Source organism: Diabrotica virgifera, chromosome 5, assembly GCF_917563875.1.
Source record: "Diabrotica virgifera virgifera chromosome 5, PGI_DIABVI_V3a".
Lineage (NCBI taxonomy): Eukaryota > Metazoa > Arthropoda > Insecta > Coleoptera > Chrysomelidae > Diabrotica > Diabrotica virgifera.
The window spans coordinates 40,840,160-40,866,538 of record NC_065447.1 but is presented as its reverse complement, the minus strand read 5'-3'; the positions used below and the strand labels follow the sequence as shown (position 1 = coordinate 40,866,538).

The 26,379-nt window shown below is 31.5% G+C and overlaps 1 protein-coding gene across 5 annotated transcripts in view; it reads right to left on the bottom strand.

Moving 5' to 3' along the window:
* Positions 1–19,352, bottom strand: part of LOC126885700 (trypsin inhibitor-like) — a 122,175-nt gene extending 102,823 nt beyond the window's left edge. The window contains exon 1 of one of the 5 annotated variants that reach the window (XM_050652414.1): positions 19,090–19,352. In XM_050652414.1, the coding sequence (XP_050508371.1) occupies positions 19,090–19,183 (94 nt within the window). In that variant the 5' untranslated portion in view covers positions 19,184–19,352. The remainder of the gene's footprint in view (positions 1–19,089) is intronic. The other 4 variants (XM_050652425.1, XM_050652424.1, XM_050652422.1 and 1 more) reach the window with 4 other exon arrangements.
* Positions 19,353–26,379: the final 7,027 nt, after the last annotated feature.

Sequence of the window (26,379 nt, the reverse complement as noted above, 5' to 3'; positions counted from 1 at the left end):
TAAATAAAAAATTTATAAACTTGATAAAAGAAAGATTGCTTAGAATTTACTCCTCTATCTAATTATGGGGTTATTTTTAATAAAATAGTGTTCACCCATGAGAAGGGGTAACATCCACTCCCAGGATAAAAGCGCAAGTTGGTACCACATCATTTTTGTTTCTTGAGGTATCCTCTAACTAATTACCAATTTTCATGAAAATTGATGGAGGTTCAACGAAATCAGGGGTGAAAACCTTCAGTGACTGCCTTTTTGGAAATATAAAAGATTAATTTTTTTGGTGATTGTCGATTTGCTAATTTTCTGATTTTTGGTTGCTATAAGGTTTAAAAAATTAATAAAAATTATAAATCATGTACATAAATGTAAAAAAATATTTATTTTATTTAATTAAACGAGATTGCTTGAGCCAGAATGCTGAAATTTGCATTTTTATCATTAAAAAGAAAAGGTGGATTTCACCCCTAAAATGCAGAAAGCGCAGCTTGGTGCCATATCACTTTTGTTTTTTGAAGTATCCTCTAACTAATCAACAATTTTCATGAAAATCGATGAAGGTTCAAAGAAATCGTGGGTGAAAACATTCAGTGACTACACTTTCAGAAATATAGAAGAATAAGGTTTTCGTGATTTTCGACTTGTTAATTTTCGGATTTTTGGTTGCTATAAGGTTTGAAAAATTAAAAAAAATGTAATTCATGCACATAAAGATAAAAAAAAATATTTATTTTTCTTAATTAAACGAGATTACTTGCGCCATAATGCGGAAATCTGCATTTTTTACAATTTAAAAATTAGGGGTGTATTACACTTCTAAAATGCAAAAGCCCAAGTTGATGCTATATATCTTTTATTGCTTGAGGTATCCTCTAACTACTTACCGATTTTCATGAAAATCGATGAAGGTTCAACAAAATAGGAAGTGAAAACTTACAGTGACTGCACTTTCAGAAATCTAAAAAATAATTTTTAAAAAAGGGGTGTATTTCACCCCTAAAATGCAAAAAGCGCAAGTTGGCACTATGTCACCTTTGTTCCTTGAGGTATCCTTTAACCACTCACCAATTTTTATGAAAATCGATGGAGGTTCAACGAAATCTGAGGTAATAACGCATATCCACCTTCATTGACTCCACTAAATTTATAATATCTAAGCAACAAATTCGTTAATCTCGCTTTACAATTTTTTTATGTTTGGAATTGAAATATCTTCATTTTAAAGCTTAAAAAAATAAAAAAAAATTATTTGTACAATAAATAATGCAATTGTAAAAACGGCTATTTTGGAACTTTCGCAGGCTGTTTTGCAATAACCAATTAACGAAATTAAACTTACCATACCTCAAATTGTAGGTTTTTTAATTTACTACCACTTTCTATTAAAAAGTTCTTCTCTAAAATCAATATCCTAAGCTGCAAAATTAAAAATCATTAAAAATTGCAAATTTAACAAATGAAAATCGCAATAAAAAAAGCGCACAATATTTTTGGTTACATTTTAGTAGAAGTTATTCCTGGCATCGTCCTTTAGAACACCTAATAGGTTTCAAAAATTCCTGAATTATATCACGTTTTTTCACCCACAGCCTGGAGTAGTATAACTATTTATTCCACGCAGCTATCCTTCCTAATATCTCTTTTTTTATGCCTTTGTCGTCTGTGTTGACCGTCCCTACATATTTAAACAAGTCAGTACAATACAGGTCAGCAGTGGCGGATCCAGAAATTTTGTTTGGGGGGGGTCACGGGTCTTGAGGGTGATTTAATTACCTATCTCTGATGCAAGGTCACTTAGTCTTACCAACCCTAGGATACGTGGGTTTACAATTATGGGGGGGTCATGACCCCCGTGACACCCCTCTGGATCCGCCAGTGCAGGTCAGACAGTAGGTCATTTTTTTTACTAGCATGTATCTCGACTTTATTTATTCGAAGACCCAGACTACCTGCTTCTTCCTCGAGTTCTGAAAACCCCTCCCATGTTTCTTGTAGACTGAGCTATTGCATCTAGATCTAGTTCATGAGCAAAGGCCAACAATAGTTTTGATCTTTGATTCGCAAATCCCCCTGTAAGCTCACATGTTATTTTAGTTATTACATATTCTAAGGTCAAATTGAATAGCAGCAGTGATAACGTGTCTCCTTCTTTAAGTCCCCGTCTTTTATATTTGTTGTCAGGAATTTAAGACATCTTGAAAAACAAAAATTAAAAGTACTTCTGCATATATTACATAGATATATTAAATATATGCATATAATAAAAGTACATATTTTTAAAGAAACATGCATATTTTGTGCATATTTAAAAACATTTAAGTCAAAAAAAAATTTAAATTTTTTAATTCGACACAAAATATTTCCCCGCACAGGCTGTCGTATCTATTAATTCGAGAACTACCTGAAGAGAGACGGTTCATTCACTGCCTTTTCATTTTTTCTTAGAAAATACCCGATCTTTACACAAAGTACTTATAGTGCTTATAGAACGCCGTTATAAAATGATTGCAGGATGTTAAAATGATGAAGGATGTTTTACCGGGAAATCCGAATTTTATTTACTTTTATTATATTTAGTACAATTTGTATCCCAATTTAGTAGGTACCTATAATTCTGGTGATTCTTTTAAATCCCCTATTGTTAAGAGAATTTACACATTTAACCATAGATTTACGAGTTTCTAACAGAAATTGAAATATTCATGCTTTAGACCAGATCCTGTCTTTAAACGGCTTTAAAACTTTGGAGGACATATGCGAAATTTTTAATGGAAATTTTGAAATTGATTTTGGTGCAGAATTTTCGTCTTTAACAAGTTATTTTAATGCGCCCCAATTACTTCTGTTGATATTGAAAGGAGTTTTTCAAGTTATAAAAATATTTTATCTGATCAAAGAAAATGTTTCCTCGTGAAGAATTTGGAAAAACACATTGTAGTGAATTATAATCGAAGATATATATAGTGATATTTTTGTTTTATTTTAAATAGGTAACTATTGGTATCAGTTTTTGTATAAAATGTGAATAAATTGAATTGTATAAAAAATAACGATTTTATTTGAAAGATAATAAATAAGATTGCCGCCCCCCCTGTAAAAGAACCCCCTAGAATAGAATAGAACAGAAAATTTGTGGTTTCTCGAAATACGCATTTTTTGAATTTTTGTGCATATCTTGCGCATATTTCGTAATTTTTTACTGCATATATATATGCGCATATTTCATCAAAATTGATCGCATATAAATCCGCTCCCTAGTCATAAGTAATCTGATATGCGGTATGTCATACCGTTGCCTACTCTCCTTTTTTCAATATGAATTTGTCTAATATCACTGTACAGTGGAACATCGATAAGTCAGATTAATTGGAGCCTCGGCCGATCCGGGTTACGAAAATTCGGGTTAGCCGGAGAATATGGTAAAAATTAATACAATACATGTAACTGTACATTATAGTTGCAAAAACATGAAATACATATGCACAGTACATCTAAATTACGTACAGTTGTATGCAGTGATGAGCGCGCAAATAGCCGGCAAAATTGCGCAAAAGATGGAAAACATAATTACATTTCGAAACAAAAAGAGATGAAACTATTGGAGGTGGAAATAATCGTTATAAACGTATAAATTAACATTACACTACATAGCTTCCCACCTTTAAACGTCTGTGACAGGAGTATTTTAATTAATTCTACTGTCACAGTGACAGTTGTCATACTCCTCTGATACGTCTAAAGGTGGGAAACTATGTAATGTAATGTTAATTTTATACATTTATAACGATTATTTCCATCTCTACTAGTTTCATCTCTTTTTGTTTCAGAGTGTATTAGGTTTTCTATCTTTTTGAGCTATTTTGCCGGTTATTAGAGCGTTCATCACTGTATACATATAGTATTGTTTATTTCTTGGTAAAAAACTAAGTCAAAGTGAAATAGTATATTGTACAACAAGTGAGAAAAAAGACATATCTCTCACGAGCGCAGAAGTTTGTTGGTACAAGCCGAGGCATGAGACGAGGGCCGCAAATCAAGCGAGGGAAAAATATGTTATTTTCTCATGTGTTGTACACTGTACTTTTTCTATGCATGCGGTTTTGTCAAGAGTTCAAACTTCAAAATTAAATAATTTAGTTGCTTTTAGGTATATTATAGGCATAAATAAAAATAAAAGACATAATATATAGGTATTTAAATTTTTAAAATTGATATACCTTATTTTTTAAAATTCTAATTAACAGTTATTTTTGAACAGTGGTGGAAGGCTATTCCTGGTAAGCTTTGCTTTAACACATTTGTTTGACAACATTAATTATTGCGTTTATATTGTGCATGTTACCATCGAAACGGCGATCATAGTATGGAATACCGTTAGTAGAACCCGTGAGAGAAAATATTTATCACTGCAATGGCCGACTTTTCTCACTGCGTGAGGAATTGTTCGTTTTGAATGTATGTAAGTAGTGAGAGAAGTTGCATATTGTATAGCATCCATAGAAAAAAATGTTTGTTTTGTCTGATGAAAATCGGTGCGGGTTAGCCGGACTTCTGGGTTATCGGAGGCCGACTTATTGGGGTTCCACTCTATTTGTTTTTAACATCAACTACGAAATGATTCTTCACACTGCTGTAGATTAAAATACTGCTCCAAATAAAATAAACAATAAACCTCGTTTTTTTTTCAAGAAATCTATGAACGCATGCATGATATTAAAAATGTTGAAGGTTCTTATAAAATCCTTTATAACCTGAATTTACAAAAAAAAATTTTAGTAGGTACTGGTAACCCAAAAATAACCAAATAGTACTATCCACTTGAAGGTAGAATAACTGGAGGAACTTGCTACCATACTAATAGCGAAAGAATACACTGAACTGCTTTTAACTATAGAAACGTAAACAATGGCATACGGTGATACGGTTCGTGATACCGAAAGAAAACTTTACGTTAACGTAGCTCAAAGACTATACCTTATCGAACCTTATCGTGTCTCCTTATCGAACGAGTCTAATATTACGGGCAGAGGGAGCGAAACGAGCGAGGCGAGTAACAGACGAGTTCGATAAAGAATCTTTACTGACGTGGTGCATACAAAATTTTATCGCCAATCATAAAAAGCATTAACACTAATAAAAAAACAGTGTGTTTACTTTGTACGCACGTAAGAAGTTATACTTCTATTATTATGATTTCAACGAAGTAAATATATTTTAAACAGTTTAATTGTATTTTTGTTTAAGAATTGGACTAATTTTAATACTTAAAATAAAAGACCAAAAATTAAATATAACGTTTAAATAGTTTACGTCTTACGTCATTGTGTATGAAGTGTAGCCTCCCGTAGTTGCTTTTCCCATGATGAATCGTTGAAAATCTAAATAAATATATTTACTAACAAATTATCACTAAATATCTAACACAGTTCTATATAATATAATCGAATTAACAAAAACATAATTTCATACTATATTTGCATTAATACATAACAAAGATTTAAGAATTTTTAAAATTTTAGACCAAATAAAAATTTCGAATTATAGTAGGTAATGATAGTTTGAATGATGGCGGTTCCGATGTTTAATAGATAGTTGTTATTAATATCTATTGAATACCTAATTACTAAATCTGTAAAGTTTTGATTTATGTTTTATGAATATAATTGCAAAATACAAAATGAATTACACTTTCTGACATAAATTTAATTAATAATAACGTAAAGTTTGTACAATATTTTTAATACTTAAAGTAAATAAATTTTATCGCCAACCGTCACTAAAATCATTCATTATTGTACTCATTTGCCCTCATTTGCGGCAGTAAAATAACACTTTATTGTACTGAAAGAAGAATTTTACTTTACCTGCCGCGATTAATCAAATTAACCGAGATTCAATGTAAGTGGTCGATAGCAGTAATCGATTATTTATTTGAGTGAACTTAAAATTTATTTACTTTAATTATTAAAAATATTGTACATAATTTACGGTATTATTAATTAAATTTATGCCAAAAGGTGAAATTCTGTAGTATTTTGCAATTTTATTCATATGAAATTAATCAAAACTTTACCGATTTTGTAATTATTCAATATTAATATTTATGTATCGATTAAAAATCGAAAGCGGCATGCAGAAGTCATCTGTCATCACTGTCATATTTAAAAAATTTAAATTGAAAATTGTATTTAGTGAAATAAAAGTGTTAAAACGAATATCAAATAATTATAGTACAGTACTGCTGCTTTGGAAATGGAAGAAATTACATGTACGCCACCTAAAATACGCAAGAAATCGTTAGAGGCAGTTTCAGAGCTTCTCCCAGCAAAATCCATCGAAAAATACAATAGGCAATATGACATATTTGAAGCATGGCCTGAAAAAATAGTATTACTAATTATAGTGAAAGGGTTTTTCTAGCATATTTCTCTAAATTGTCTAAAGAATATTCTCCATCGACTATGTGGTCCTATTATTCAATGTTGAAGGCAACTTTGACCACAAATAAAGACATAGATATAAGCAAGTTTACGAATGTCTTGTATAATTATTGTACCTATGTAACAAATGCTACAAATGTTTCTGCTAAAATTTAGGAATATATTAATTTATAAGTATGTAAGGAAGCTCGCATACCAAAAGCGAAATCCGATCGATATATGTAACACGCAACACCCATATAGTCAAGACTTTATCGTCGCCCCCGTTAGGTAAATTATTTCGATCCGTCTTTTTTTGCACAAACGTTTTTACTTAAATAAAGGTCCTTACAACAAATACACGGTGCCGGGAGGTGCCGCGGTCGGATAATTGTTTAAACAATTTTTTTAAACAAATTTAAAAAATCAATTTTTTCACTTCGTACCAATTTTTTTAGATTCTTTGGGACATTATGAGCAAAAAAATCTGTTATGATGTTTCTCTAGAATTAATTGTTGTCGAATTATACGCGATTTAAAATTTGAAAAACGCGAAAATAATTATTTTCAAGGCTTTAACTCTGTTAAAAATTATTATTATGAAAGTCAGAAAGTGACTAAATCAAAGTTTAAAGCCCCCTTACATGGTCCTGAAGAAATTTGTGACATTAATGTATTAAAAAGCTGTTATTTTTAATTATTAACAATGAGCGCTAACAGCGTATTGAGGCGGCCATCAATGTGGGTGCGAGTAAGATGCACCATTGGACTGCCGGAATGGTGCATCTTTTTCGCACTCACATTGACAGCCGCCTAAATACGCTTTCAGCGCTCATTGTTAATAATTAAAAATAACAACTTAGTAATAAATTAATGACACAAATTTTTTCAGGATCATGTAGGGTGACTTTAAACTTTTATTTTTTCACTTTCTAACTTTCATAGTAATAATTTTTTCCGAAAATCGGTCAGAAATTTAGATATTTTTGAAAGAAACGTTCGATATTTCCTTGTACTTAGCCATTGCCTGGAAATGAAAAATAACTGTACGGAAATGTTATTTTCCACCCACCTCTGCCGAAAGTATACTTTTCCGGACCTGATTGTAGGGAGCAAAGTTGTACTTTTCCTCCCTAGGGAGGAAAAGTAAAAGTGACGTCATAGTATTTCATTCATGAAATATAACTTATTGACGCCCTGTGCAATATCTTTTTTTATTACTTAAGTATCTATACATTTTAACGTTTATTTATAAAACACCCAGTAGTTTGCAGAATGGTAAAAAACAGTAAATTGTTATTTTGATTTAACAATGTTTACATTAATAATTTGACTTATATTTGACAGTTGACAGTTATATTGTACCTACTTGTTAGTTTTAGTTTTAATAAATTTTGTTGGTTAGTTACATAAATAAATTAAGTAAAAATGAAAAAATGACTTGTAATTTGAGGAAGGTGGAAAAACCATATGTATAACATGGGAGTAAAGTGCCTTTTCCTCCCTTGAATGATTACTGCCCTCCGCTACGCATCGGGCAGTAAACTTCATTCTCGGGAGGAAAAGTAGCACTTTCCTCCCTTGGTATACAAATAGCTATTCCTTACTATACATAAGGAATAGTATATTGTACAACAGGGAGAAATATGTCATTTTCTCATGTGTTGTATACTGTACTTTTTCTATGGATGCGGTTGTGTCATGACGTCATGAGTTTAAACTTCAAAATTGAATAATTTAGGTGCTTTTACGTATATTATATACAAAAATTGAAATAAAATACATATACATGTAGTTATTTAATATTCTTAAAATTTATATACTTACCTTATTTATTTAAAATTCTAATTAACAGTTATTTTCGAACAGTTTTGAAAGGTAATTCCTGGTAAGTTTTGCTCCAACACATTTTATTTGACAATATTAAATTGTGCTTGTATTGTGCATGTTACCATGGAAACGGCGATCATATATCGTCGCCTTAGTACTATAACTTAATAACTCCAAAATTGATGTTTTTGAGATAACTAGTTCACAAGATGTATTTTATTTGCCTCCATATTGTGTAAAAACTTGATAGCTCGCTCCAAACGGGTTAAGTATTTATTTATGATTGACGAAAGTTGATAAAACTCAAATGCCCCTAACATTCAGTGCTAAAAGTTGACAAAGATAAGTTATCAAGCTATTATTTAATCGAAATAATCGTGAATACGACATACACTGAATGCTATAACTAGATAACTCGAGTTATCTAGTTGTAGCACATGTTTTTCTGAAACCATTGAGCTTATCACATAATTGCTATCTGTTTATTCGGTTCATTTTAATGCAAGAATTCGAGAATTGTTAGCAGATCTGGTAACCCCCATGGCAGGGGGCTAATTTTCAACAAAATAATGTATAAAATATTAGTTGTGTTAAAAAGTTCACTTATATGCAACTTGACACAACATGCGACATTACCAAATGTTAACATTATGGTAGTGCTAAAAGTTGATAACTTTAATTTTTCATGGTTTTTTCCATATTGGAAAACAAATTTGCACCGTATTCCTAAATAGATCAGTTGCCAAAAAGTTAAGGAACAGTATTTGAGAGCCGCAGAGTGAATTCCGTATTTACCAACATCATGGTAGCAGCACAAATATCTTTAAAATCTTTAAACTCGTTTATCTCAAAACTACTGCATGAGAAATTGTTCGTTTTGAATGTATGTAAGTAGTGAGAGAAGTTGCACATTGTATAACATCCATAGAAAAATATTTTTTCCTTAGAGCAGATTCAGAACAAATTTATTATAAGTACTGTCAAAAATAAGCAAATACGTCAAATTTGACAATTCAATATTTTTGTTTCTATAGTTACAAAACATGTACTTGGTGGCATCACGAATATTTGAGTCAGAATATGTCTATTTGAAAAGTTTAACATATTTATTTTAATATAATTTAAATGTTAGATTTTCGAAAAAATAGTATGTATACCTTGCAGGAAAAGCAACATTCCCGGACTCTGTATTCCCTTGTCTCGGCTTGCGCCTCGACAGCAATCTTTACATCGTCCGGGAATGTTAAGCTTTTCCTACTAGGTACACAATGTACTATTAACCGAGTTATTAAGCCTTAAAAATGGCCATTTTCTCTCGGTTTTTAACTTTTAAATCGCGTATAACTCGACAACAATCAATTTTAGAGAAAAATATAACCGACCTTTTTTGCTTATAATGACCCAAAGAGTCTAAAAAAATTATACCTACGAAGTGAAAGAATTGAGTTTTTGAATTTGTTTTAAAAAATTATTTAAACAATTTTCAGACCGTGCCACTTCCCGCCACCCTGTGGATTTGTTATAAGGACCTGTTTTTTAGTAGGTTTGTACAAAAAAACGAATCGGAATAATTTACCTCACGGGGACGTTGACACAGTCTGGTCTAATATGTTTCAACGGTTAACAGGCATCCCTTGAACGCACTTAAACTAAAATTCCTAGAATTCCGATGCAACGGCGATCGGATTCTCAAGAAAAGGGCAGTAAAGAGTTCCCAGATGTGCAAATGTGTGTGTTTGGAATTAGGGCGTAGAATATAATTAGGGATAATAGGATAAATTTATTTAAGTTTTGAGATAATAATACGTTTATTCAATTCAATTTTTTACAATGATTTGTTTACTTACAAAATAAACGTAAAAAAGTCTTAAAAGGATAAACGTGCTTGTTGACTTATCTATCTAATGTTTACAGATTAATACCTATTAACAGTTTTTTGACAAATCATTTTTTTAGAGATTCTAACTATGTTGGACCGCAGACGTTCGGATACAATTAGCGTCTCTTTGCAAAGACAATGACGTCGACTTTGCAAAGTAACAAGACACTTACTCAACACACACACTACACATTACATCTGAGTTAGTGATAAGTTATCCAATTACGTGGCTAAAGGTTCTAGTTCTAAATCAAGGCCAGAATCAGAGAAAAAAAAACATGTTATTTTCTAGTATAATTTAAATTTATTAAATTGTTACACAGATCCCATTTTTCTTTAGTCCAAGTAGTAAATAATTTTATATGTTCATAATAACATAATCTAAATCTTTCTACTTAACGGTGCAAGGTGTTTAAAAAATACATTTCATGTATCTATATCATATACAAATCGTCTCCACTCTTGTTTATTCTTAGCCCTTCGCTTCGCTTCAGTCCAAGTTGTGTTCTTCTCTTACAATGCTGTTTCTTATTCTATCGCGTCTTGTAATTCCTTTTACTTTTCTTGGGTACTTCATGTCCATTGAGTTTATTCTACTTTTCGATGATTGTGTTAGCACCCAGCTGTCATTACCATAGGTAAGGATTGGCCTGAAGATCGTTTTATATATCTCTATCATTGTCCTCATCTTGCCTCATCCTTGCCTCATCCTGCTGCTTACTCCTTTTTTCCAATGAATGCTCTGTTTAAGCTGTAGTAGATTCTGAACGGCATGGTTATCCTTTCGTTGACTTCTTCTTCTTCTGATCTTCCTCCATTTTACATTTTCACACCCAGGTATTTATATGTTGTTACTTGTTCTAATTTCTGGTTATTTATCTCTATATTTACTTGTTTATCCTCATTTCCCATGACCATTATCTTTGTTTTCTCCATGTTTATGTTCATATTTCTTTCTTTAATAATATAAAAAAAAACAATTTTTATATAAATAAAAATTTGTGATATTTTTAGAGTTAATGCTGACGGTAAAATATTGCAAAACCTATAAATTTGTAAAGAACCCTTTAAAATAACATGAAAATCTGGCATAGACATATGTAAGTAGGTAGCATGTGGGGCGAGTTTCATCCCTTCCCGAGGGTGAAAATTATACGTTCAAAATAAGGCCGGAAATGGATAAACTACGTAATTTTAAGCAATTTTTGTTCTATAGCATTTTTTCACTAAGTTAAAACTTTTCGAGTTTTTGAGAGTAAATATGTTCATTAAAAAAACACATTTTTATACGGTTTCTTGCAAATAACTCAAAAAGTAAGTAATTTTATCAAAAAAAACACTCCTAGCAAAAATGTTCATGTCTGTTCATGTAAAACAATTGCTGGACTATGAATAATGTTAAATGCATTCAGTGGGTGCGTCATCGACGCATTTTTCTTTCTTTTCTCTGACATCTTCTTAAAAATTGCCAAGCTACAATAACATCTTTTTCGCTTGAAGACATTTTTCAAATACTGATTGATATTCGGAAGTTCCAAAATTGGCACGCTCCTGTATTCTACATAATGATAAAATGTGTTATGGGACGTTATCTCTGTTGAGTATAAACAGATGTACGCTATTATGAACTGTGCAACATTTTACGTATGAATTTTATTGTATGTGTTGCATTTGGTCTGAGAGCTTCCTAAGTAGTAATTTTCGTTACAATTTTTACTCACCTATTTCTTTTTTTATAGCTTATATCGGCCGTGTCTAGCAAGTGGTTGCGTGGGGTAGTGGTATATGTATCTAGTTACGGACGTGTTAGTACTTGGTTCGAGTTCCCCGTAAGGAAAAATTTTTTGTTTAATATTAATGGTTATTGACATACTAACGCCCGGTTTCCGGTTTTAATGGTTATTCGTCGATTAACGGGCTGTTAAGAGTTTTTTTAGTTTTTTAATTACTGCAATTATAGATAAATCATATTATTCAATAAACATAAGTTTTTTTATGGAAGAAATAATTTAAAAAATTTATTTAACTTGCAGAACATGGATATCTCGGACATTTTTGTATATTTGATTATATAAATTATATTTTTTTCGTTTAAGAATGTAAGATAACAACGATGCTAGACTCATAGAGCTATTTTTTGAGAGGCCAGAGCTCTAAAAAGCAGAACATAATGATAATAGCGATGTAAATAAGAGGGAAAACGTGTGTGAAATTATAGCAGCTAACTTTGAAGACAATAAAACTGCCGGTAAATAAATTAAAAATAAATACAAAAAGTAATTATATAGACCAAAAATAAAAATATGAGTATAAAATATTATAGATCATAAATAAACTGTTTTATATCTCCAGATCTCATCACACAAATTTAATGCGTTTTATTCTTTTTGAAATTATCTAGCCTCATTTTTAAAATGCTATCATTCAATTCTTGCTCCAAACAAAAGTGGCAGTACGTAAGAGAGAATGCACCTTTAAGGCAAGCGTCCACAGACCCGCATCGTACGCATCGGACGCATCGTACGCAACGGATTTTAGTTTGCCTTGTACAGAAACTTATGTAACCGCGTCCACTGATCCGCATCGTACGGATCGCATTATCGATTGTCAAACTAAAATCCGTTGCGTACGATGCGTACGATGCGGGTCTGTGGACGCTTGACTTTAGAGATACAAAGATACAAGTTTGGATTTAAAGGTTAATATAATTGAAATTTTGAAGGATAACAGTCAATTGTGACAGTATCGATAACAAATAGTATGTCAGATCATCGATTACATGATCTATGATCGTGTAATTTTACAATAATTGGCGTTTGAGAAACCCATCACTGGTTAACAGTTGATCAAATCTGACAGCCGATTAGGGGTCCCGGTGAATTCGTAACTATTTTAATCCGCCATCCTAATTACAGGCCAACTGGTAACTCTGAGGCGCGTGTAATTTTTCGGTAACCCATCAAGTACCGGTGAATTTGTAACTTTTTTTCTAAGTAATTACTAACGATGTTGATAATCTAATACCGGTATTCCAGGTATGTACTTGTATAAATTACCCTCTTTGAAGGTGGTGTAAAAGTTATTCATCATTAATTTATGTATTGTCTCTTGGACGAGTTACATGAGAAAGCCGAAATATTTTTTTTTAATTAAATTGAGACAAAAGAAGAATGCAGGTATACAATTTATTTAATTCGAAATACATTTTACTGTTATCCTAAAACAGAAAAAATGTTTTATTTGATAAACAACTATTGTTTTTCACTTAATTCAATATTAGTTGCGACCCACCAGCATCTTACCAGTTTTAACATTTAATTTAAGCGAAAAGCAATTTTTTTCTGTTTTCTGACTGCAGTAAAATGTATTTTGCATTAAATTGATTACCTACATTCTTTTTTTGTCTTAATTAAATTAATTCAAAAAAAATTTTTGGGCACCCCGTATAAATAATTATGTTAATGTTTGTATCAGTGAATACAAAATTGAATAGCTTTTCGAATGAGCTATCACACGGGGCATATACTAGTTCGCTCCGGCGGTCAGATTTTAATACCCTACATGAAAGTGGCATAGGTAAATTCGCTCCGGCCATATATTTCTTAGAAAAGATAGTTTAAAAATGCCTTGACTGGGTACACAATGAATAATAATGAATAGCCTGGGTCAGCGTATATAGACAATGTTTCCTTCATAAAGCAGGTATTTTGCTACATTTTATTAAGAGGAAACATTATTAAGTAGCGATCAACAGGTAGCAACAAACGCGTTCCAAGATTGCGGCTCTAATTTTGAATATTTTGTCGAGATATTTGGCACACATATTCGTAATGTAATAAGGAATGGCGGTACAGAGTCCAATTTCAGAAATATGTTAATGTGTGGAAATTACTCTATAACTAAATAAAATATTGAAAAAAAGGAGCCTGTACCGCCATTGAGAAAGACTAAAAAATAAACTTTCTTCAAATAAACTTTTTTATCCCATGCTTAGATTTTGTGTAATCTTGTAACTACTAAAAATCGATTTTTTTATAACAAGAAATCGAAGGTCACTGACTTGGCAACGTTTCGCGCCTATGTGTATAAAAATTATTGTTTTTTATAGTATAAACGTCACTGTCAGTGTCGAGTTACCGACGCACTGTTGCCTCACTTTTGAGAGTTCGCAGAACTTTCGCAATCGTGGACCGCGTTTGTTGCTACCTGTTGATCGCTACTGTATCACCTTAATAAAAATTTTAATAAATATTTCTCAAACTTTGTATTTACCTAAATATAAAATTACTCCTTACTTAAAATTGTATTAAAATTATAACCATATTATCACTAAAGTATTATGATGTTAGAGCTCATATTCCCTTGTTCTATATTTGATTGGGTTTTTGCGTATAAGAAATTACAAGTGATACCTATATTTTTTTGAAAATATTGGTAATTAGTAGTCACCTGAAATTTTATGATAAGATAGAGGTGTGGTGCAAATCTCACCATTATTACTTCATTTGCGGTTTGAATGTCTTAAGTTCATGATAGAGAAATATGAAATAAGTGAAATGGGCAAGTCTATGTTATTTATTGACAATTACAAGTATAACTTCCATAAAATGCCTGCTGATAATATCAAACGTTGGCAGTGTGTAGAAAGAAGTTGCAAAGCATTTGTTAAAACTTTAAATATTTGTAACAGTATAGTTGAATATAGTGATAACCACACTCATGAAAGTTTATCAAAAACAGCGTTAAACCGGCAAAAATTAAGTAATGGTGTTAAGCGGAAGGCAATTGACGATTTGTGTGAAAAACCATTGAAATTGATACATAACTAAATTAAATAAGCTGTATTTTTGTTAAGCATATTATTTTTTCAACAAAATACTTATTTTTTCAGTTATTTGAGAAAAACCGCACGAAAACGTGTTTTTTTGTCGAAAACTAAACATTTTTACTCGCAAATATCTCAAAACGAATTAACTTCGCTAAAAAAACAGAAGTTGCTTAGAATTAGTCAATTTATCCATTTCTGGACTTATTTCAAAAGTATGTTTTCTCACCCATGAGAAGGCATGGCTTTCGCCTTCCAAGTAAAAGCAACCAACTGCACAAGTCCAACTTTGAAGTGAAGGGTAAGTAGAACCTAAAACCAAATTTTCAAGCAAATCCGTCGTAACGCAGAAAATTACACTCGAAAATGGTCTAAATCTAAATAATCTAATTTCACTGTCTTACTTATTTATATAAATATGTAACAACCAGTATCTTATACAATTTCTATAAAAAATACAAAAGTCACAGCACCAATTTTGCCGATATTAATTTTCCTAGAACTTAATAGATAAATACTTAATCCGCTTAACCACGGGAGCGAACTAGGTTATGGTTTTCGGAGCGAACTAGTATGTAATTAAGAGGGTTTTGTGACATTGGGAGCGAACTAGTATGCTCCGATCACACGGCCCCTATTTTCATTTAAAAAATCGTCGATTGCGTCATCACGCCCAGATGGATGACGTCACTAGTATGACATGTATTCCAAAAAATTAGAATTTAAAAGTAAAAATCGACCTATTTCGGGATTTATCTCCAGAGACGCCCATTCTCCAGAAAATGAATTTATTCCAATTCAAACGTCCTCACTGTATTTGTTTATAAGCCAAAAAATTGTTTATAACTTTAAAACAGTGCTGAGGCCGCTTAGATAATCAGATTTTAATTCTGTAAAGTTTATTAGATAGATAGAGAGCCTATTTATATGTGAAAAAATTAGCAAACTTCTAAATGGTCTACTTTTTGTTCAGAAAGTTTTTAAAAAATTTGAACCTTTTTAAAAAATTTAGATTGCAAAATTTCTCTGGTCGATTTTAATGACATTTGGTGGGCGATTTAAGTATGTTATAAGGATTTTCTATGCGAATTACGAAGGTTATAAGTGCAACCAAAGTTGTTGAAAAACACTAAATAAAAATAGGCTTATTTTGCCCCCCTATTTTGTATTTATTGCTATTTTACAGAAAGGGTAATAATTTAAGACATTTTTAACTAGTCGTTTATCATACAAAATTCAATTATCTTTATTTTATTTTTCTACGACTTTTCTCCAAAATGAATCGTTTTAAAGTTATAAGCAAAGAAAATAGAAAAGATCAATGTTTTTCGAAATTTTTAAATATTTTAATTTTTTTTATTAATGTTCCGGGCATATTTGAGTAGGAGCATAAGTTAATTATTATTATTGAAGTTGTCACCTAACTTTATATGCAAAAATACGAATGCCACCTCGCACATCCGCAAATAGACGTTTTTTTACAGATCCGCCCTGGTCTATACATATCATATTGTTTCAATTATTTTATTAAGGCTATCGGTACATAATTCGCAAATATTTTACGGGTACCCCTACTTTTTCTGTCTTTATACGGCAAATTACCTGTAGTAAAATTCACACTGGTATGGATATGTAAACATTACTAGAATGTCATTCGACTTGAAAATGTCATCATTAATTTAAAGAGCTGGCTTCTGAATGTTCTTGGATAACTTTTATTTTTATAATTGCAAATTATTAATTCAGTTAATAAATGTGATAATTTTTTCACTAAGTACCTATGTATTCAGTGATTGCAATAATTTATATGTACAACAAAAACTAATACTCAACCGAGAAAAGAGGAAAAGTGTTAAAGTGATTTTTTAATAATATATTGTTACTATGGAACGCTTACAAGCATCTTTAACATCAAAATATGAGTACTTGGATCACAGAATATATTATCCTGATGTATTCTCTGCTTGGATCTTGCACAAATAATACTCGTACACAATAAATAATTTTTATTAGGTTCACGTCTTAAATCAATTATTTATCAAATACACTATATATCAATATTATTTAATCAACAACTCAAAATATTCCCAATGCCATGTCAAATATTTAAAATTGTCACTGATTGTCACTGTAACTTTAAAATAAACATTATAGAAGTTTTCAGGGACTTTCGGCCCTCGCCAATAACGTAATCTTTCATTCTGCGTTTAAATTTTTCAAAAATACTTATTAGTTTTCTCAGGATTCTAAAAAAATGAATCCCCATTTGAATAGCATTGCAGCCGAAAATACGTACCCATCCTCTTAAGAGAATTTAATTTTTGTTATTTTTTTATAGGTACATACATATATAATACACAACATGTTTTTAAGCAAACCAAGAAACATTCGCTTACATAATATGCTACTCGTATATTCCCCGTGTTGGCTTAATCCGTTACTGTTCAAATTTATTTCTTACCTTTTAACCTATCTACCTGTGGTATTAGAATTAAACAATGGTTTCGAATTCACCTGTATAAAGTTGCGAGTTGGGAGAGTCAGGTAGTAAAAAAGTTACGAATTGGCCGGTGTACATTTTGATTTGAAAAAGTTTGTCATTAATAGTTACGAGTTGGCGCGTGTCCCCGATTAGATGATCGGAGATTTGAATAACGTTTCGGAAACCGGCTGTTAGACTATTATAAGGACTTAAAAAATGATTAAAAATAATTAAAATAATTAATCGGGCTGTTGCCCAATGACGTCACCCGACAAGTCGGATCGCACATTGTACAATAAAAAGATTAAACAAAATATTACTATTTATTTAGATTTTCTACGATTACACAAGGAAAAAGCAATTTCGAAAGGCTGTTATTTTTAGTTCTTACATGCATACAAAGTACACACACTCTTTTTTTATTAGAAGGATGTAATTCTTCTTCTTCTTTAAGTACCGTGCCCAAATTTTTAGGCGTGGGTAGCTTCCATAACAATTTGCCGATATCGTTCTCGATCTTGTGCGGCATGTAACAATTGATCTGCTGATAAGCCAGTCCATTGACGAAGGTTTCGGAGCTATGAATATTTCTTTCGACCAATTCCTCTTTTTCCGTCGATCTTTCCATTGAATATTAACTGCAGCATCCTGTATCTGCTACCTCTCATTATATGCCCCAGATATTCAAGTTTTCTCTTTTTTATCATCTTCATTAAGTCACCTTCGCCTTGACCTACTCTGTTTAAGACTTCTCTGTTTGAAATGCGTTGAACCCAAGATATTCTGAGCATTCTACGATACGACCACATCTCAAAGGCTTCTAATTTGTTCATCATGTTAACCTTCATGATCCAGGTTTCACATCCATATAGTAATACAGGATACACATAACATTTTAGGAACTTGATTCTTAGTTGTAAGTTCAGCTGAGAGTTGCTCAGAATAGATCTAAGTTTCATAGATGCTCCTCTTGCAGTTTCTATACGAGTTTTAATTTCTTCATCCGGATTTAGTGTCTCGTTTATCCAACATCCTAGGTATTTAAAATGGTTAACTTTTGTTATTGATTCATCATTGACAATTAGTTGCATAGTTAGGATTAGTTGCATCATAGGATGTAATTAGGTAAGTGTTAATGTTTTGTATGATTGACGATAAAATCTTGTATGCACCACGTCAGTAAAGACTCTTTATCGAACTCGTCTGTTATTCGCCTCGCTCGGCTCATAATATCAGACTCGTTCGATAAAGAGTTACTTTACTGACTTGGTACATAAATAACTATTAAGTTCACTCAAATAAATAATCGATTACTGCCATTGACCACTTACATTCAATCTCAGTTAATTAGATTAATAATTGCGACAGGTAAAGTAAATTCTTCTTTCAGTACAATAAAGTGTTACTTTACTGCCGCAAATGAGGGCAAATGAGTACAATAATGAATGACTTTAGTGACGGTTGGCGATAAAATATATTTTTGGTAAGATATGACATACCGCATGTCAGTGGTTAAGGTTAAATTTGCTCTTTGTATCATATATGGGAGTAGCGAAGAAATCATCTGATGATGGTTATTTTATAGTTAAAATTTATAGTGATTCGCTTTTTAAATTAAAATAAATACATGGTGTTATAAAAAATAATAAAAAAATACCTGATTCGGTGAATATGTCGTCTTGTAAAGAAACTTGAATATGTCCTCTAGCAGTTAGAACAGCAAGAGATAGCAATGTAAAAATGAGTTTCATACTTTTAGCTTTTGAAGAATATATAATTAGCTAACAATATTAATGTTTAATCCTGAAAGTACATTCAAGCGTAATATATAGGTATCTTCACAATGCGTAAATTGTATTTTTTAATTACGATAAGATTGACGAGATATTTTTGCAAAAAACAATAGGATTTATAATTAAGTCTGAGGGAAGACAAAAGCTGTGCGCTATAAAAAATTAAATTAAATTAAATTAGATCAAAAATTAATATTGTACTCATGTAGGAGTCAAATAAAAATAAGAGTGAACAATACTTACAAAATCATCTTTTATATTGAGATGAGTTATGTATACAGTGCACTGGAATAAGCGTTACCCCCTTATTAATTTAATTATTTTTACCACATAAGCAAAACGCACAGACAGGTCGATTTTTAAAATAATCATAGTATATTACGGCGGGTGTAATTTCCTCACCAAAATAATCTTTTGCCTGCGTTTATAAGGGTCTGTCATAATCCCACAGGTATTTTCCTCACCAAGACCAAAATGGTTATTTCAGGTAGATTTTACTAAAAGGCATTCGATTGAATTATTTATCTACTATTAAATTAGAGTAGGTACCTATAATTATAATTAATTAATTAATTAATTATAGTATTTTATTTTTAGTCACAATTGGAATTTTGACAAAAATGGAATGTTTAATAGAAAGTCAAAGCGGTAAACCTTACGCGGTATTGGTATTTGAAAATTTTATTTTTTATAAAGTGAAAGTTTTAAAAAGTGAAGAAATATTCTGGAGGATAAAACAACTTGTAGTGCGAAATTTTTTACTATTGGTGCAACTTTTACAATATCTAGAAGTAGCCGACAACATACTCATGAACCAGATTGTCAGAAGTTAGATCGAAAAATTGTTTAAAAATTTGTAAACGTAAAGCCCAAGAGAATTGAAAAACCAGCAAAAATTATACGCCAAGCACTTGCAGCTAATTTGTCTGAAACAATTACTACGATTGTTGTCAGTTACATAAGAAAAAATATATAACTATCGACGAAAAATGATGCCTGGTCGACTTCCTTCCAATATTGATGAGGTTCAAGAATTTGTGACGGGGTGTGCTCAAAAAACAATCAAGAGAGAAAATTTTCTCTTTATAAACTGTGTCAAAAGTAGGATAATTTTATTTAGTTGTGAAACAAATATAAGACTTTTAGCCACATTGAATTTTATTATATGGATGGCACATGGCAATTATTCATTATTCATGGGCTAATTAATTGGCATTATATTTCTTTATTATACTGTTTACTGCCAAACAAAAAAAAAACAGAAATTTACAACAATATTTTTTATGTGTTAAAATCAGAAATTTTTAAAGCTCTCAAAATTGAGTTTAATGCTAGTAAAATTTTTGAAGATTTAGAAAATGAGTGCAATTATTGAAATGTGTCCGAACACTAAAATACATGGTTGTAAATTTCACCTACACTAAGCTTGGTATAGAAATGTCTTGGTCTCTTGATTTAATATCAGAATATAATTATTATTCTGTAGGAGGCAAGTGGCTCAAACATACTTTTGGCCTTACATATAAAACCAGAAGACGTATCAGCTTGTTTTGTGTTTGATTTAATGTCATGCAAACCAGAAAATGAAATTTAAGGTAGATAGATACATAATAGGTCTGGATCCCGCGTATGAAAAAAAAGTTGATTAATAGCAAGCTGAAAATTTGTTAATAGCTTAAGGGTGTCTAGTCGGATAAACTTTGATATATGGGAACACTGGAACAGGGGCAGTTTTAATTGTGGAACAGGTTAAAAATTTGGAACGGTCAGACCACGAAAACGGCACATTTATTTTGTCCGACAGAATAGACTTAAACTCTCCGAACAGAGATTAAACTCTCATGCAAAAATCAGACTGCTATTTATCACCTGTCATAATTCCTGTCATTTGACATATTCTACATGTTCCACTCATTAAAACGCCCATTTGGTGATAAATAGCAGTCTGATTTTTGCATGAGAGTTTAATCTCTGTTCGGAGAGTTTAAGTCTGTTTTGTCGGACAAAATACATGTGCCGTTTTCGTGGTCTGGCCGTTCCAAATTTTTAACCTGTTCCACAATTAAAACTTCCCCTGTTCCAGTGTTCCCATATATCAAAGTTTGTCCGACTAGATACCCTTAAGCTATTAACAAATTTTCAGCTATCTATTAATCAACTTTTTTTTCATACGCGGGATCAGACCTATAATATGTTGATTATTTAGTTGAAACTTATATAGACGAAACTGCCATATTCTCCCCATATTTGTGGACAGAGGCAAATTATTGTAATTAAGTATTTTCTATGGGAAATAAGCCACAATTTTACTAAAAAATGAATTTATTAACGTTTCGTTGTCAAAATACAAAATACTAATAAAATAAACAAAAATGTTGTTGCTAAGTAAAAAAATTTTTCTAATAATTTATTTAATCTGACTCATTTATATTGGCAATTCAGACGTATATTATACATTTTAAAGTAGAAGACTTTAAAATGATATCGCCAATATTTATGAGTTGCGTTCCTGGGACGACTGTATTAAAGATAGTTCATTCGATTACATGAAATTAATCCCAACTCAATTTTTGTTTATTTTAATAGTATTTTGTATTTTGACAACGAAACCCGATTTGGGCTTCGAAACGTTAACAAATTCATTTTTTAGTAAAATTGTGGCTTATTTCCCATAGAAAATACTTAATTATAAAAACTCCACAAGGAAATAGCTTCAGAGCAAATTATTGTGTTATTCGTATAACGAATGCTTGCGAATCTTTTCATTCGCATTTTAATTTATCGTTTTGTAATACGCATCCATCCATATATTATATTTTCTTTGAAAAAATTAAAGAATTTCAGATAGATACGTATGTTAAAATTTAAAGTTTGCATATTGCAAAACATATCAAAGGTAAACAAGCTAAACTGAAATTTAAAAATGTAGAAAATTTATTAATAAGATATCAGTCTAATCAAATGACTAGAATGGATTTTGTAAAGTGTCTGTCTTATTATAGTAAATATTAAATAATAATTTATACGTCTTGCATAATATTATCTATATTATAAACTATTATTACAATGTAAGGAAATTAATGTCTTGTATTCGGATTTCGGATGCTTTCATAATATACATTCCTAAATTAAATCTATATTTTTATTTTATTACGTGAGTGAGTTGGTGAGGAAAATACCTACCGGATTAATAGGAACCCTTAAAGGACATCGCACACATCTTATGGAAAATATAATGTCACTCAAATTCAATAAAATTTATACGACTAGATTCGTGTTAATATAACGATCAATTCTTATCATTGCGCCAACTCTTAATTATGATTAATTACGGCGCAAATTGCAATTAAAGTTTATCGAAATCACATTTTTGGAGTCCATAAAATGTGAGTTTACAATCATTATTGCTCTGAGTGCTATTCATAACAGCTTAAATCCCGCTGGGCCTAAGCGGATTAGTGAAACTAATCCGCTGATTTATGGAGTACCGAAAATCTGGGTATTTTAAAATATTTTTTCTCTCTCTAACTTATGTACCTACCCATTTGATTTCAGATTTATTTATATCAATTTCTGCTCTTATTTTTGAAAATATAGAGTTGGCGCAATGATAAGATTTGATCGTTAATTTAAAACGAATCTATTGGTATAAATTTTATTGAATTTGAGTGACATTATATTTTCCATAAGATGTGTGCGATGTCCTTTGGTGAGGAAAATACCTGTCGGATTATATGTTTTTACTGGTTGGTGAGGAATTTACCTCCGCCCGTATATTATAGCATCAATGTTTCGAACTTTACGCGATTCCTCTTCAGGTGACAGGCATAAATTTTATTTTTTTAAATAGGAAAATACATCACGTGACACCTCATTTAAAAGCTTTTGAAATATTCATTACAAGAATGCATATTACTTTTTTCCTTTTTAACAGCGTAGGCGCAAAATTTTGGTCAAATTATTTGTAAATACATTAATTTTTTTCGAATCCTGAGAAAACTAATAAGTATTTTTGAAAAATTTAAACGCAGAATGAAATATTACAGGACTTTCGATGGTAGAAAGTCCCTGAGAACTTTTATAATGTTTATTTTAATAAGCCACGGGGGTGAAAAAAAGAGAAAATTTAGTCTGATTTTTAATTTCAAATATATCATTCAAAATAAATTTTCTGTTTACTCTCAGAGACTTTTTGCCACCTCGCTAATAATGTAATCTTTCATTCTGCGTTTACATTTTTCAAAAATACTTTTTAGTTTTCTCAGGATTCGAAAAAAATAAATGCGTTTAAAAAGAGTTTGACCGGAAATTTTGCGCCTACGATCTTAAGAAGGATTAAAGTGTTATACATTTTTGTAATTTGTATTTCAAAAGCTTTTAAATGAGGTGTCACATGATGTACTTTCCCATTTAAAAAAATCGAAGTTATGCCTAAAAACAGATCGCGTAAATTTCGAAATATTGATGCTATTATGCTGTAATATACTATGATTTTTTTAAAAATCGACACGCCCGCGCGTTTTTCTTATGTGCTAACAATAAAGAAGTTAACAAGGGGGCAAGGGCGGATCCAGGGAGCATGGCCCCCTCCGAGAATTTAAAAAAATATAAATTTAAATATTTGCAGTTTAAATGTTTTTAATTTCAAACACATATACAGTGATGAGCACGCTAATAACCGGCGAAATAGCACAAAAGATGAAAAACGTATTGAGTTGTGAGATAAAAAGAAATGCAACTAGTCGAGCTGGCAAATTTAGCGATATTAACCTAAAAATTTGCATTATATTGATTGTTTCCCACCTTTAGACGTATCGGACGAGTTTGGCAACTGCCACTGTCACAGTGACAGTTTTAGTTGACATACTCCTCTGATACGTGTAAAGGTGGGAAACAATCAATATAATGTGAATTTATATGTTAATATCGCTAAATATCTCAGCTCGACTAGTTCCATTTCTTTCTATCTCACAACTTAATACGTTTTTCGTCTTTTGCGCTATTTTGCCGGTTATTAGCACGCCCGTCACAAAACAGGGGATAAATATGTTTTCTGGACTAGACTTTTGCCAAACTCATGAGCAAAGACGGAGCCATAAAAATCCATGAAAAAACATCATACCACAAGGAGTGAGTTCAGGTTGAGCTGGATTTTCTACAAAGTTATCGCAAACATCAAAAGTCAGTCATTACCCAGATAGAGTCTAAGAGGTCTAAACAGTAATAAAAATATATAGAAATACTGCGACCAATAGTTGGGTCTATAGTTTTCTTAGGTCGATAAAATATTTCTCTAAGAAACCATCGTGATGATGACCTTCTGCTTCTGGACGAAGATGCTGGACCTTGCAATGGGGGAAATTGTTAAGGTTTAAAATGGCACCAGGAGATAACACTCTTAAATAACACCTATCCACAGCATCTTTAGAGCAACATACATTAGTTGCACCAGTCAACATCAATTAATAACATGTTGTGGTGAAGTATAGTCCTGTCGCCAGGGGGGTACAACGGCCTCTTTAATTCAGATGGACTTACCCAATTTTTTTTGATGTATTTTGGCCCGTACAACACGAATTTTTTGGGTAACAGTCGATCCGGATGTCGATAAGATTGTTATAAACAAAGAACTTGAGGAATCACATAACAGCGATTTTTCGCAAAACAACACATTTTTTTTGTATTTTTTGGGTGATTCTCAGCAAAAAATGGTCTTACAATTTCTTTCGTAGGATGCATAGTTTTCAAGATAAACGCGGTTGAACTTTCAAAAAATCGAAAAAGTGCAATTTTTGAGCCCGAATAACTTTTGATTCAAAAATAGAATAGCAATTCTGCTTACTGCATTTGAAAGTTCAAGTCAAATTCTATCGGTTTTGATTATTTGCATTGCTAAAAATTAAGTTTTTATTTGTTAAACAAAGCCATAAACACAAAGTGTTTCCCGTGACCAATGCATGCGTTTTAATGTACGTAATCTACGTAGAAATTGTATGTATGCGCGCCTACTGGCTTTCGATTTCAAATAAGAAACGCATTCAAAACATCATTCAACCACTATGTGTTTATAGCTTTGTTTAACAATAAAAAAATTAATTTTTAGCAATGGAAGTAATCAAAACCGATGGAATTTGACTTGAACTTCAAATGCGGTAAGCAGAATTGTTATTTTATTTTTCAATCACAAGTTATTCGGGTTCAAAAATTGCAATTTTTCGATTTTTTGAAAGTTCAACCGCGTTTATGTCAAAAACTATGCATCCTACGAAAAAACTTGTAAAAACATTTTTTGGTTAGAATGGCCCAAAAAATACAAAAATATGTTTTGTTTTGCGAAAAATCGCTGTTATGTGATTCCTCAAGTTCTTTGTTTATAACAATCTTATCGACATCCGGATCGACTGTTAGCCAAAAAATTCGTGTTCTACGGGTCAAAATACATAAAAAAACTTGGCTAAGTCCATCTGAATTAAGGAGGCCGCTGTACCCCCACTGGCGACAGGACTAAGTATTAATTGAACAAATTATTACTCTGTCATATTTGACGAAACGACCGACGTATCCCACGTGGAACAGCTTTCTCTAAATCTCAGATACATAAGTACAAAATAACAACATACGTGAAGACTTTATCAAGTTCATTGACGCTTATGAGAACCTATAAATAATTAATGAAAATCAAGAAAGAGAAGCATTGGGAAAAATAATAATAAATTTGTTGAAATAACTGCACTTGGATCCGAAGAAATGTGTAGAAATCGGCACTACGCCAGGAATGGTGAGTTTTAAGGCACTTCTCACACACGGTAAAAGTGTGTGAAAAGTACCTTAAAATTCACCATTGTAAACTTAATTTTAAAAAAAAATTTGGGGAGGGTACCGGAGGTACCCCTCATGGCCCCTCCCGAAAATCGGTCCTGGATCCGCCCTTGCAAGGGGGGTAAACTTATTTCAGCGCACGAATGTATGTATAATATACATATACATACTCTCAATGACTCTCTATATTATTATATTATACAAATATACATATTATTATACTCTCCTGTTTTTTGTTTTTGAATTATTACAGAGCCTATGGTCCGAATTTTAAAACATTTTTGGGTCAAAAATTTGAATATAAATAACTGCCTTTAATAATAATATAAATTATT